The sequence below is a fragment of the Enoplosus armatus genome, chromosome 20 (genome assembly GCF_043641665.1).
Source record: "Enoplosus armatus isolate fEnoArm2 chromosome 20, fEnoArm2.hap1, whole genome shotgun sequence".
NCBI classification, from domain to species: Eukaryota; Metazoa; Chordata; class Actinopteri; order Centrarchiformes; family Enoplosidae; genus Enoplosus; species Enoplosus armatus.
The window spans coordinates 15,138,115-15,152,104 of NC_092199.1; the positions used below are offsets into that span (position 1 = coordinate 15,138,115).

A 13,990-nucleotide genomic window follows, 5' to 3' on the forward strand; every position below is an offset into this window, starting at 1 on the left:
TTCCTCTTTGCAGCACCTCTCAAGCTCCATCAGGTTGGATGGGAAGCGTCGGTGCACAGCCATTTTCAGATCTCTCCAGAGATGTTCAATCGGATTCAAGTCTGGGCTCTGGCTGGGCCACTCAAGGACATTCACAGAGTTGTCCTGAAGCCACTCCTTTGATATCTTGGCTGTGTGCTTAGGGTCGTTGTCCTGCTGAAAGATAAACCGTCGCCCCAGTCTGAGGTCAAGAGCGCTCTGGAGCAGGTTTTCATCCAGGATGTCTCTGTACTTTGCTGCATTCATCTTTCCCTCTATCCTGACTAGTCTCCCAGTTCCTGCCGCTGAAAAACATCCCCACAGCATGATGCTGCCACCACCATGCTTCACTGTAGGGATGGTATTGGCCTGGTGATGAGCGGTGCCTGGTTTCCTCCAAACGTGACGCCTGGCATTCACACCAAAGAGTTCAATCTTTGTCTCATCAGACCAGAGAATTTTGTTTCTCATGGTCTGAGAGTCCTTCAGGTGCCTTTTGGCAAACTCCAGGCGGGCTGCTATGTGCCTTTTACTAAGGAGTGGCTTCCGTCTGGCCACTCTACCATACAGGCCTGATTGGTGGATTGCTGCAGAGATGGTTGTCCTTCTGGAAGGTTCTCCTCTCTCCACAGAGGAACTCTGGAGCTCTGACAGAGTGACCATCGGGTTCTTGGTCACCTCCCTGACTAAGGCCCTTCTCCCCCGATTACTCAGTTTAGATGGCCGGCCAGCTCTAGGAAGAGTCCTGGTGGTTCCGAACTTCTTCCACTTACGGATGATGGAGGCCACTGTGCTCATTGGGACCTTCAAAGCAGCAGAAATTTTTCTGTAACCTTCCCCAGATTTGTGCCTCGAGACAATCCTGTCTCGGAGGTCTACAGACAATTCCTTTGACTTCATGCTTGGTTTGTGCTCTGACATGCACTGTCAACTGTGGGACCTTATATAGACAGGTGTGTGCCTTTCCAAATCATGTCCAATCAACTGAATTTACCACAGGTGGACTCCAATTAAGCTGCAGAAACATCTCAAGGATGATCAGTGGAAACAGGATGCACCTGAGCTCAATTTTGAGCTTCATGGCAAAGGCTGTGAATACTTATGTACATGTGATTTCTTAGTTTTTTATTTTTAATAAATTTGCAAAAATTTCAAAAAAACTTTTTTCAAATTGTCATTATGGGGTGTTGTGTGTAGAATTTTGAGGAAAAAAATGAATTTAATCCATTTTGGAATAAGGGTGTAACATAACAAAATGTGGAAAAAGTGAAGCGCCGTGAATACTTTCCGGATGCACTGTAGGCAGGAGAGAAAGGGATGGATGGATGAGAGGCTACACCCACCAATTAACATTTTGTTTTGCTCCAATAAATTACAGCCATCCATTTGTGCTTCTTTTGTTCCCTCAAATCAATGGCACAATCATATTGTGGCAATGTGTTGATATTTGCAATCTGTCTGCAGTATCTGCAGTCCTCAAGCCCTGTATTTATTCATCTGTCTGAGCTATCCATCCTTGAACTTGTTTAAGCCACAGAGGTACGCTGCAGCAGTACAATTAATCCTTCACCTGTCCATCAATGCTTCCCTGCATCTCTCAGCGTGTTAGAGCCACAGCCAGCAGCAGCAGCATCAATGCCATATTTTTTTTCTAGTAATATCGGTCCAACACTTCCCAACAACTATTGGATGGATTGCCATGAAATTTTGTGCAGACATTCATGATCCTCAGAGGATGAATCCTGGTGATCCCTTGACTTCGTCCTCCAGCACCACCATGAGGTTTGTTGTTTTGAGCTAAATGCCACAACAACTATTGGGTGGCGTGACAAAACCGGAATGCAGACATTCATGTCCCCCACAGGATGAGCTGTAACAACTTGTCTTCCAACACCATCATCAGGTCAAAATCTTTATTTGTCCAAAACGGAACTAATGAAATTGCCATCACCCTCGGCTGTACTTTGTGTTTAGTGCTAATTAGCACCATGATCACGTGCTAAAGGGAGATGTGAACATGGTAAACATACTTTTGGCGTCATCTTTATTGTACACATTAGCATGGTGACTTTAGCATTTATCACGAAGTACAGCCTTTGTATCATACCCAACTGCCAACACTTACGAAAAGTAAATTAAAACAATTTGTGTGTAATAACACAGAAATATATCATGTATAATATGATGTGAAATTGTCTTAAGACGCTGCTGCATACATTCTAAGTTTCACCTATGACTTCTAAAGGATTTCAAAAGTAAAAATGATGGCTGATTGTGTCAAAAATGATGTAATTTCACTAGTTTCCACTAGTCTGTGGCATGCATCAGGCCTCTCGTGTCATGATGTTAATGTCTGTCACAGGGCTGGCTGTCAAAATTCAGTCCCTGAGTAGTTGATATCAGGAGTGTCAGGGGAAAAGTATGTTTGTTTTGAGATCTAGACCGGCGATATCTATTCATACATCAGTGTATCTGTCCCTCACCCTCTTTGAGTTGCAGCAGTACAGTGCCGTCACTGGGGACACTGCAGAAGTAGCCTCCGCCCTGGTCGTCCAAGAACAGCTCGTCCTGCCTGAGCTGCAGCTCCTCGGCCCACTGCAGCCACGCCGTCTGCAGCGTGGCCTCATACAGGTCCAGCAAACCACAGATGATGAAGGCGTAGTCATCCAGGAAGCCGGAGATAGGCGGAGATCTGGAGAAAACAGCGGGAAGGGAAGGGAAAAAAAATCAGAGAAGTGGGAGAAGAGCGAGAATGAGGACAGATTTCATTAAGAATTCATTGACAGATCAGTGCGAGAAGTCGAGATGGGTTGCTGTTGGTGAACTAGTTCAGCTTCTTGTTGTTGTTGCCCCCCCGCCCCTCCATCTTTCATATACCAAATGCGTGTATACAATGCCTGAAGAAGATCAAGCTATGGTTTCCATCGAGACAGTATAGAAACCCAGAAGAATTGGCTTGGAAAACTATAAAAAGCCTGAAAGAGTTTGTGACAGGAGAGGGCAACATTACGACACACATATCGGGAAGTATAATCTCTCCCTGAAGCATTTTTCTCTATGTGAAATGAATCATTTGCCTTCTCTGTGCTTGTCGTACTGTAGAAGAGACATTTATACGTGCACACATAACTGTGTAAACACAGTCTTAGAAGCTTCAAGTGAAGCAGGGCAGTGATCAGACAAAGCTTATGACAGTTCGACCTCCCTCTCCCTTCACCTGTCTCTCTATCCTCTTTCAGGTAACTTCAGTTATCTAAAATGTTGATCCCACAACATCTTTTCATGTGTACCTATTTTGAAATCGTCTCTACACCTGGAGTTTTTATACCTATACCAACCTGTCTCAATTTTACAACCTGTTCTCCGTCATTGGTTTTTAAAGAGATGTATTATTATTGTTCGGTCACATCTATGCCCTATCAACAAGCCCCCTCTGGGCTCCCACACTGCCCCCCCACCTACAATTCCCACAATGGCACCTCATCTGGGTGAGTGCAGGAGGATGGACGATGACAGGAAGCCAGATAGTGCTGCATCAGACGGTGGCTGGTGGTTGAGAGGCTGAAAACAGGAGGCGGCTTTGGAGGGCGATGGAGTGCATGAGGACTCTGAGAGGTCATGGGGAGGTGAGGAGTCCTATCTAGGCCTATCTTTTCCAGACAAACAGACAGAGGTTGACTCATGAGTCGAAAGGAAGGCCCTCTTGCGCTGGACAGGACAGGGCCAGTTTAATATACTTGGAAGTAATATTTGGAATTGGACATTATGACAAATTTCCAACAGGCTAAGATTGAGCAAAAGATAAGAAGTGTCTATAGCAATGCTAATGAAACACTTCAGATAAAGCATCACCTTTGTCAGGCTTGTCCAAGTAAGTGTCTGAGTATATCTCAGTCTTCTTGCCTCGCTGTGGTGCGCCAACCCGTAATGGGCTCATTAGCGCCCCTCGGTGGTTGGAGAGCAGAAAACACCCATTACAACTGCAGTCGCATTTGTAGCCACACGTTGTGGCCACATCGTGCAACAATGAGCCCACATCACACACTCAAAAACAAACCAAGACGAGCCAAGGATGGGGACTAACTGGTTGGTTTGGCAACTATCCCACCTCTGATAAAGAGCAGCAGCTTCTCTATATGTCTCACAAGCAGCAAAGGAGACAGTCCCACACTAGGGGATCACCAAAGTTCTCACAACTCATCCTGTAAAAGAACATACACTAAACGTTATGTACCAAATCCATCCCACAGCTGTTGAGACTGTTCACTCAAAACCAAAAGTGTGGACCTCATGGTGGCAGTAGAGGAAAAGTCAGGGGATCCAGAAAAATCCAGGTTTATTACAACTTGGGTCTCATTATTGATGGCTAAAACTGCTAAAAGAATAGTAACACAAAACTGAAATCTTTAGGTCTTTAGGTCAGTTTTAGAGATTCAGAGCTTTTCTTTACATGAGCAAAACTCTCCTACTCTTGGTACTACTTCTTACAAAATAACTTTGGTCATTTGTGCCTGTGCTACCTCCTTCCCCACACGAACACACTCACTTCTTTCTAAGAGAATACACCCCCCTTCTGTCACACAGCGACATGTCATCTGGCTGAGGTGACTCCCAGCCACAGGGATGCCAACCTGAGACAAGACCTCAAGAGGGCCTCACAGACACACCAACACAAAAAAAATGTAAAAGCCTTTTGGAAATACTCAACAGCCTTCTCACTCACACCTTCAGTAGTGCGCGTTAAATGAGTCATTTCCCCGAGAGAGCGAAGATAAAACGCCTTGTCAGTCTCCCGTATCATAGCACTCGGAGACAGTTTTATAATAATAGCTTCATAATGATACTCTCGTACACTAGCTACTTCACTTCCCTCTGAATAAACCTTGGAGGGACAAATCTATGAGGGATATGGGACACATACACACATCCACTCCCATAAGTTTTACAACAGCAGTGAACTTTACGTTGGAGAATAATTGAATGTGCTTGCTCATGCCATTACATATGAAATAACACATAATACACACACACACACACACACACACACACACACACACACACACACACACACACATACAGTGGTTTATTTTGACTCAATCCAACATGCAACCTCCTGGTGCTGTGAATACTCACCAGGAGGTTTGAGTATTGTAGTGTTTGAGTATCAACTACTACTATGTGTGTTTGATGTTTTTGTTTGGTCAGGAGCTGTTTATCATGACTTGGGCGAGGCCCCTTAGTTCAAATTACGGGAAATCTCAAAGCTACATCCCATAATAATAGTGCGCTTCCACTAGGTGGCAACAGTTTAGGGAAGGCCTTTTCCTGTTCCAACATGACAATGGCCCCACGCATAAAGCCAGGTCCATAAAGACATGGTTTTCCCAGTTTGGTGTGGATGAATTGGAATGCCAACATCAGTGGCTGACCTCACTAATGCTCCGGCTGTGGCTGAACGGGAGCAAATCCCTGCAGCCACGTTCCAAAAAGAGTAGCGACTGTTACAGCAGCATATTAATGCCCGTGGCTTTGTAATAAAATTCAACAATCACATCACAGGTGACATTTTCAGATGACATACTTTGTTCAGGTGTCCGTATGCTTCCCCGCCATGTAGTGTACATATATGACATGAAGTTTCTACAGCGAGTAGTTACGTGATGGTTCGTTTGAAATAAACGGAAGAAAAGGGTAAGTTAACGTGACCTGCAGTAGCCACCATGGCAGACACACGCACTCCACTCTTACCAAGTCAATTCATCTGCAGAAGAAAAGAACTCGTTGACTGGTAAATGCAGTGCAAAGCAGCCTGCACATTGACGTAAAGGGATGTGTTGTATTTTCCCACTACAACATGACCAAACATGTTGACAAATCAAGTAAGAATGAGTCGACATCACCAGGGTCCCACTAGGACCTTGCCACTGTCTCAGTATTCTCCTCCTCTGGGCCTCCCTCTGGTCCCTGAAGGCAGTATTAAGACTCTCAATCATCCAGTGCCAGGCAAGGACCACAGAAAAATCTATGGCATTAGCTCCTCAACGCCTCCACAGCCTGTTAACCCAGTTAGTCTCAGCAGCCACCATCCCTCCAAGTAAATTAGCCCACGGCCCATATGTGATTTAGCCACGTATGTAACTAAGCCAGGCTTGAGAAAGAGCCTAGGTAAGCCCTCTCAATGCTGACACCATCCTGAATTGGACAATTATGAATGAGATGGGAACCGTGGAACAAGGCCAGAGTGTTTAGCCGCGAGTGTGTATCTGTTCATGCGTGTGTATAAAATTGCATGCATTTCATCATGTGTGCTGTGGGTCGCCTGGCGTTTTTTTTTCCTGCTGATTCGGTGGCATTTCACACTCACTCATTCACAGCAACTAGGGCACAGGGCTGGCCTACAGAACGAGGACACCTGGAGCGGAGGTGTACACTGAACAAGGCACTGTGTGTGTGTGTGTGTGTGTGTGTGTGTGTGTGTGTTTATGTTCTGGTGCTTCAAGAACATTCTCAGCCACCAGTCACTGACTGAATGCTGCCACCAGCTGATCTGAACTGAGATCTGAAGTCTGTTTCCTTTTTGTAGGCTTCAGGGTTTAAAAGATATTTTAACACAGCTACATCTCTGCTGAAGGAACCTGATTTCTTAGCCATGTTTAGTTCAACCAAAACTATGAGATAAGTCTAAATAATTCACCATGGTTGATCCGCCCGTATGTACTAGGCTTAAATTCAAACAGCAAGAAGAAAATGCATATTCACCCGCTACAGAGCCTCCTCTCTCACCGTGCTTGAAAAACTTCTTCAACCCGTCATTCAGCAGGCATCTATAATCCACTTAAAATATGGCCAATCTTGTTTCAAATACACAGTATGATGGACGCTAGAGCAGAAATCTCATTACCGACCTGTGCATGTAAACACAGTTTTACAGTAACCAGGTTACTGGAGTGCATGTGAACATGTCCTCTGATTTCCTGCCCTGACCTGATTTATCCCAATAGCCTTGTTTCCTGTTTGCATATAAGCAGTTAGTCACCCTAGCACAGTACAACTGCTTATTGTTTCATTGTACTAAAAGTGAAACGCCCCCTTATAGAATTTGCTACATTGTTTCTTCCTTCTATAGTTAAGTGGATGTCAATGCATTACTGTCCCAGTGCTAGAAAGGGACATCGAAGAAAACGAGACAAGTGACTAGAAAGTAAGCTAGAAAACATGGATGTAAACAATGCTCAGCTTTGCTGATTTATGAGGAAATAAATGCATTAATAGAGTAAAGCTCCAAAGAGGGAGTTCTGTACTAAAGACTTTAACTCTGGAAGACACCTACTTGATTCGTCTAAATCAGACTGCTGAAGACTCACATTAGCTCCAGCTTAACCTTACAATGCATTATAACACAGAACGAGGACAGTGGTTATTGTAACCCATTACTCACATTGACATTGCAGTATGGACAAGGGGAGCACTTACAACAATGAATAATAGTTATGCTTAGTCTTTTTCTGGGACTTTTGATCCAGTCAAGAGTATTTTAAGAAATAAAATATTTTTTTCTGGTTTTTGACATCTTATATTGACATGTTTAACACTTAATGATGTAAGGTTTTCCAGAAGATCCAGGTTCCTTCAGGTCTTCTGATTTGTCCTTAATCGAGACACTGACTCCCTACCTGCTTCAGGGCTGCTGAAAAACATTCTCCATCAATGAAACATCATCAAAATAGCTCTCATTTGTTCTGTCTCTGACAGGGAGAAACCTTGACTAGCTTTATCCAACAAAGCAAAACTGAAAATGCCAAGATCATTACAGGGCATTACAATTGTTTGTTCAGCTTTAGAGGCAGAATGTCCCTGTTAGCGATGAAACACTGGTTCTAAACATGGGGTGTGCAGTAAGCAGCGCGTTCATATCGGACCCAATCATTCATATAACTACAAGTTCTGCCAAAACCCTTTCTTACATTTGTTGCACCTCCATCTGGTCTCCGCGGTAACAGGATCGGAGGATGGTCTGCCGCTCGGCATCCCACAGGTGCTGCTGTAGGAAGTTGCCGGCCTGCACCGCCCTCTCCAGCAGGGCCTTGTCCCCCAGCACAGCTCCAACGCGAGCGAAGGCCGAGAGCATGAGACCTGAGCAGCAAAGAACAAGTGATGGTGGTGGGATGATTAGGTAGAAAATGACTGTTGCTCATCTTAAAACATCATGTCCTCTCCCCGCGGAGGTACCAACGTGTAGCCGTGCTGCAGTCGTAGCTTAGTTATTTTTCACTCTTTGAAGTCTCCCTTTTCTCTCCCATTCCTTCTCTCTTCCCTCTCTGTATCCATCCTTTCCTCCCCCTTTCCCTCCATTCCTCTTTCATGTAGGTATCAAAGCCTGGCGAGTGCACAGCCTGGTCTTCAAAGTGTTTTTCGGCGGACGACAGGTGATTAATGGAGGGGTTTCTTCATTAGAGAGGAGAAGGGGAGTCTTGCGTCTAATTGCAAAGTTCTCAGGGTCGCGGAGCCTCATTACCTCAGTAACACACTCCGTCTTGAGACGTCAGCCCTGGGAGCCAAATCTGTGGTTGTATGGAGTGTGTTTTTGTGGTGGGCTTTTTGTTCTTGTAATTAATCACATCTGAGACAATGTGCTGGATAAACAATGTTGAGGGGTGTCCAAATTGGCATCATACTAATGGAAAGTGACAACTAGTGTCTCTATAATAATCTACACACGTTTTCCTGCTCGTGATGAATGTCTGTAAGAATATTTGTATGTGTGAATCTGACCATCAGCTTCTGATGTACAGTGTGCCTAGGCTTTAACAGGCTTTTATATTTGTTCCCCTAATGCCCCTGCTTGGCAGTCAACAACGGCTTGTCCTGATTTAGAGAAGCAGCACGTGGCAGTAAGGTACTTTGGCAGGCAGCGACACCAACACCTGATGAGGACCACCATCAATACGCTTTTGAATGAACCAACTCAATGCGGTATGGTTGTTTTGGGTCTGGAATAAAAAAAACAATAATCTGTCAAATGGACAGAACATGAACAGTAGCATACTCTTGATACCAACTAAAAGTACAAACTTTTAATGTATTATTTAAATACACATCAGAGAAAGTCAACTCAACGTATTTTTCAAAAGGAGTGACAGCAGGTCTAGGTTGACACAATACAATGTGTTTACAATCCATCCACCTAGTGTTGTCATTCTGTTTCTCCATATTGTAATTTTACTATTATTTCTGTCTACGCTGCACACACAACATATATTGCATTTCTTGGGAGGGGGATCCCTCATCTATTGCTCCTCCTGACTTCTTCCCCACGTCATTTGATTTGACGTTTGAACTAACGAAATCTGAGGCGCCATGAGAGCACTGTAGGTAGACGCTGTGTTTAAGAGGGAGTGCAGTAAAGCAGGCTGTACTTGCAACCCTTTCCAACACCAATTACTGCAACGAGGGAAACAGAAAGAAGCCTCTTCAGCCTTGCTGGACCTTGTTGGCTGATTTCCAGATCAGTTCAGCCTGTTTTTCCTTTCTGAATGTATACATCACCTTGCACACGTGGAATATCAATTCAATTTACATAACAGTGATGTTAATGATGTACTATCCATTTAATGTGCAGAATAATGTGTTTGTCAAAGAGAGAGCGCTAAAGCACGTGTTATGAGATATTTTTTTTTTTCTTTTTGTGAAATTTGACTGGCATGAGATGATGATGATGATGGTGATGGTGATGGGGATACTGCTATTGCTGTAGTGTAAACCTGCAATAGAACTTTACCATTCCAGGAGGCCAACATCTTGGTGTCCAGATGTGGGCGTGGCCGACTCTCCCTCACTTCAGCCATTTTGGCTCTGGCGGAGGCCAGGAGCTCGTTGACTTTCTCAACACTGACGCCAAAGTGAGCAGCCGTTAGCTCCACGGAATAACGCACGATCAGCACATTCTGGCCCTGCAGCTCCCCGTGGGGGTCCTGGCAACACACAGTACAGGGGATAAGAGGGTGTTCACAGAAATGAACTCATACTGGCTGCAACAGATGTCATGTTAATGCCTTAATGGACCAGCTTTAACACCTTATACTACAAGTGATTAGTTTAGTCTGCATTAACTGTTCAAGCTACATGATTATTTGCATGACTCTTGGCCTCTTGACATTTGGCCACATAAGCACCATCTCTGAGCCTAGCTTTACTACTTCAAGCTTTCCCTCCACCCATCCATCCACCCTTTCATCTCTTAACTGCAACCCAAGCATTATTCTGATTATTCTGACATAATACAAATTAAAAGCACCTGTTCTGGAGCAACATTGCCTTGCACCTTCACCCCGTAGTGGTGCATGACGATGTCTGCCTGCGTGGCAGATCCAGTGGCGCCCTCCACGACATCTGGCAACAGCTCCCGAACTTCTGAGGCTGTCCAGACGCAGAAAGCCCCTTCGCGCTTTTCTGGTCCCCCCGATGCAGGGACGGAGTCTGCGTCCTCTGCACTGTAGAAACCCCCCGACTGTTCCAGACAATGAGGCAGGAATGGAGAAGGTGGAAGGACAGATAGAACTGCTATTTTAATGGAAAGCTGATTTGAGATAAATAGACTTTTTGGTATATAAGTTCTGTACAGAAGACCTCACATGGTGCATAGATGATGATGAACAACTATTTGATAACAAATCTGACGGTAATCAATGAATCAATCACCACTTTTAAAGGGTCAGATTATACACAATATCATGTGAGCCCTCTCAGGGTCTGTATAAATCCTGTGAACAGTATTTTTACAGTCATGATGGGAACTGAGGGAAGATCCCAGCCATTGCAGCGCTAAAGAAACATACAGTCCACAGTAAATTACCTTTGCGGCGTTAATTCATTAGCGTATAATTACATAATAAATCTTGGGGAATATAATGATTACAGCGAGTGTGGTTTTAATTGTGCGCCCCGTTCACTGCTGTCGACTCATTCATCAAAAGGAAGAAAAGGTTGACCCTCACAGGAGAACAAGAGGTTTAAGAGGCTATTTGTCAACGGGGTCCCACCGCTTGCCCTCGAGGATGTACGAACACACACATGCGCACATGCAGGCAAACACACACTTGTTATCTCCTGGTAGAATTTACAGCTAACGCTTGTGCTTTGTCAGCAACGGGTACACCCGTTGTGACGACAAACTGCAGCTTATATTGCTCTATTTCTAATGACTTTCCTTTGTCAACATGCAACCTGCAACCTTAACTTTCATCCTAAACCAAAATCCCTTTTATATCTTCTTAATGCTAATAATTTGCCATCAACTTGGTGCCCCAGTGAGGACATATGGTCCCCGTAAAACCAGTGACACAAAAAAACATGCACACACAGACATCCTAACAAGGCTGCAGATGCTTCACCTTGTCACTCAAGTCTCTGGAGACGTAGAGCAGTATGTCCTTGGCCACATCTGCAAAGAGCTGCTCACCTGATACCTGGAGAAGCAGAAACACACGGCGCACACCTGCTGAGAATCATGATTCCACCATAACGTAACCTTAAAGATACTGTCACATGATTTATATGCAGGATATTAGCTGCAGAATTTCATGCAAATGCTGTGGTAGCAGCTCATTAAACACAAGCACGTACTGCATGTATGCGCAATATGTGTCTGTATTTGAGTTTGTCTGCATGCTCGTGTCCTAATTAACTTTTAGTTTATGTCTCTGTCCACTCTGGAAAACAGGCCAGCCCAGCATACAACTAAAGACAATGGCATCTACTCCTTTTAAAAACAGATCTGGTATAAACTCAAAACAACAAACCTGATATGTGTGTATTAGCACCTTCACTGTCATTATGAGTGTTTGTATTTACTCAAAAATATGTTTGCCAAGTCTCACACCAATGATTTTCACTGAATGGGTAATAAGGGGATAAATTACTTGGGTAAGAGAGAGACAGAATGATGGAGGGATACCCTGTCAGATACGCAAAGAAGAACACACACACAGCACAAGATACAGAGACAATCACGCGCACACACCTGGGAGGCAGTTATGTAGGCTACAGCCAGCTGAGCCTGGTCGTACAGCATCTTTTCAAAGTGGGGAACATGCCAGGAGGAATCTGTAGAGTAACGATGAAAACCCTGCAGAAAAGAGACAGAAAGAGATATAGTATACACTGTCTGATAATTAATTCATCAATGACGTCTTCAAATTTATTTTCAATTCACACATGCATGAACCTGTGCCACATGGTCGTGGATGCCTCCCAGCGCCATCATGCGGAGTGTGTGCAAGGCCATCTGAAGAGCCTCGACCCCCTCGGAGGTGGAGCGATTCACAAACCAGTAAGACATGAGGAACATCAGATTCACTATGTAGGCAGGGAGAGACGGATCAGACAGAGAGAGAGTCAGTCATGCAGAATGTCCAACAGGAAACATGTCCGCTGCGGTTCTTGCTGAGTCTACCTGGCGTGGGGAACTTGGGAGCGTCTCTAAAGCCGCCGTACTCCTCCTCATAGGAATGCGCCAACTGCTGGAAGCAGCGATTAGCAACATCCGGAGCCAGTGGAGGACTCTCTCCTGTGTTTGCAGCGACGGCCGTGCCTTTCTTTAGAGCTTCAAGGATCCTCTCCCCACTGGACTCCAAAGCAGGACGGTTATTCTGCCACTGAGGATCATAAGGCACACTTGTGCTTTGTAAGGATGACAAATATATGATGTGAAGCCCCATATCTTCTCCATACATATCAATTATACCTCGTGATTTGTACACAATTTGTAAAACTCAAAGACTTTATGTGTTTAAGCAAAATCCAGTTTTACTTGTTCCATGATTCTGGTGAGGACTGTTTTAAGCCCAGGTTTTCTTCCATGGTCTCTGGGAGGGAAGTAGGTGCCTCCAATGAAAGGTCGTAGGTCGGGGGTCAACCACACATTCATGGGCCAACCTCCACCTCCACTTGTTGCCTGCAGACATCAGCAACCAAAAGTCATAAGAGACTTTCAGCAGAGAAAAGCAATAAAAGGCTGGCGTGAGAAAACCCTCAATGTAAGCACACATGTACACACACACACCTGCACAAAGGTCATGTAGACCTTGTCCACGTCAGGTCTCTCTTCTCGGTCTAATTTGATGCAGACAAAGTTGTCACTGAGGATTTTGCCAATTTCCTCATCTTCGAAAGACTCCCTCTCCATAACGTGGCACCAGTGGCACGTTGAGTAGCCCACTGATGGTCAAAGATTTACAGGAAACAGATGTGTCATTTGCCAGTGCAAGCACAGCAATAGTAGGTCAGTATGACATCACGTAAAAAGTAAGTGTTTTACTGTCACTTCATATCAGAGGTTTGATTTACATGGAGTCATATCTCTTTTCTCACACTGAAACAAAAAGGAAATTCAGAGTGAAGCAGCCCCGAAATGAAATGCATGTTAATACCAGGTGCGAGAGCAGCTTCTTACCTGATAAAAAGATCGGCTTGTCTTCGTTCTTTGCCTTGTCAAAAGCATCTTGTCCCCATGGATACCTGAAACAAACATGACATTAGTTTATATGTGACATTACATCAGCTATCAGAAATGAGTGCCTACTTCAAAAAGGCCCTCACCAGTCGACAGGGTTGTGTGCATGTTGGAGCAGGTAGGGCGACCTCTCCTTGGCCAACCTGTTGGTGTGTCTGTCAGGGGTGGACGATGGCCCTTCACCCCCTGACGCCATGCTCCTAGAGACAGATGAACTGGACGCGCAAAACACATTCACAGTTTTAGTCACAGTTTGTGGGCGGCGATATCCCATAGAACAGGAAATTGAAAAAAGAGACTACAGCTATATACAAGAAAATTATTGCATTACTCTCATGTCATCATTTTTCATCAGTCCCTATGCTAATTAAGGAATATGGCACCCCCCTGATGGCTCTGTTGTTAAGCTTCATTAACGGTAAATGCACCTGTCATTGATTGAAATATGTTGGAAATTTGAAC

The 13,990-nt window shown here is 44.5% G+C and overlaps 1 protein-coding gene across 1 annotated transcript in view; it reads right to left on the reverse strand.

Moving 5' to 3' along the window:
• The window catches only part of spata20 (spermatogenesis associated 20), a 40,412-nt gene that overhangs the window by 24,424 nt on the left and 1,998 nt on the right, over positions 1-13,990 (reverse strand). The window contains exons 2-13 of the mRNA XM_070927175.1: positions 13,615-13,743; positions 13,469-13,533; positions 13,079-13,233; positions 12,827-12,970; positions 12,470-12,671; positions 12,242-12,372; positions 12,038-12,142; positions 11,409-11,483; positions 10,313-10,525; positions 9,797-9,989; positions 7,983-8,151; positions 2,502-2,710 (exon numbers count right to left, since the gene is read on the reverse strand). Coding sequence (XP_070783276.1) covers positions 2,502-2,710; positions 7,983-8,151; positions 9,797-9,989; positions 10,313-10,525; positions 11,409-11,483; positions 12,038-12,142; positions 12,242-12,372; positions 12,470-12,671; positions 12,827-12,970; positions 13,079-13,233; positions 13,469-13,533; positions 13,615-13,743 — 1,790 coding nt within the window. The remainder of the gene's footprint in view (positions 1-2,501; positions 2,711-7,982; positions 8,152-9,796; positions 9,990-10,312; positions 10,526-11,408; positions 11,484-12,037; positions 12,143-12,241; positions 12,373-12,469; positions 12,672-12,826; positions 12,971-13,078; positions 13,234-13,468; positions 13,534-13,614; positions 13,744-13,990) is intronic.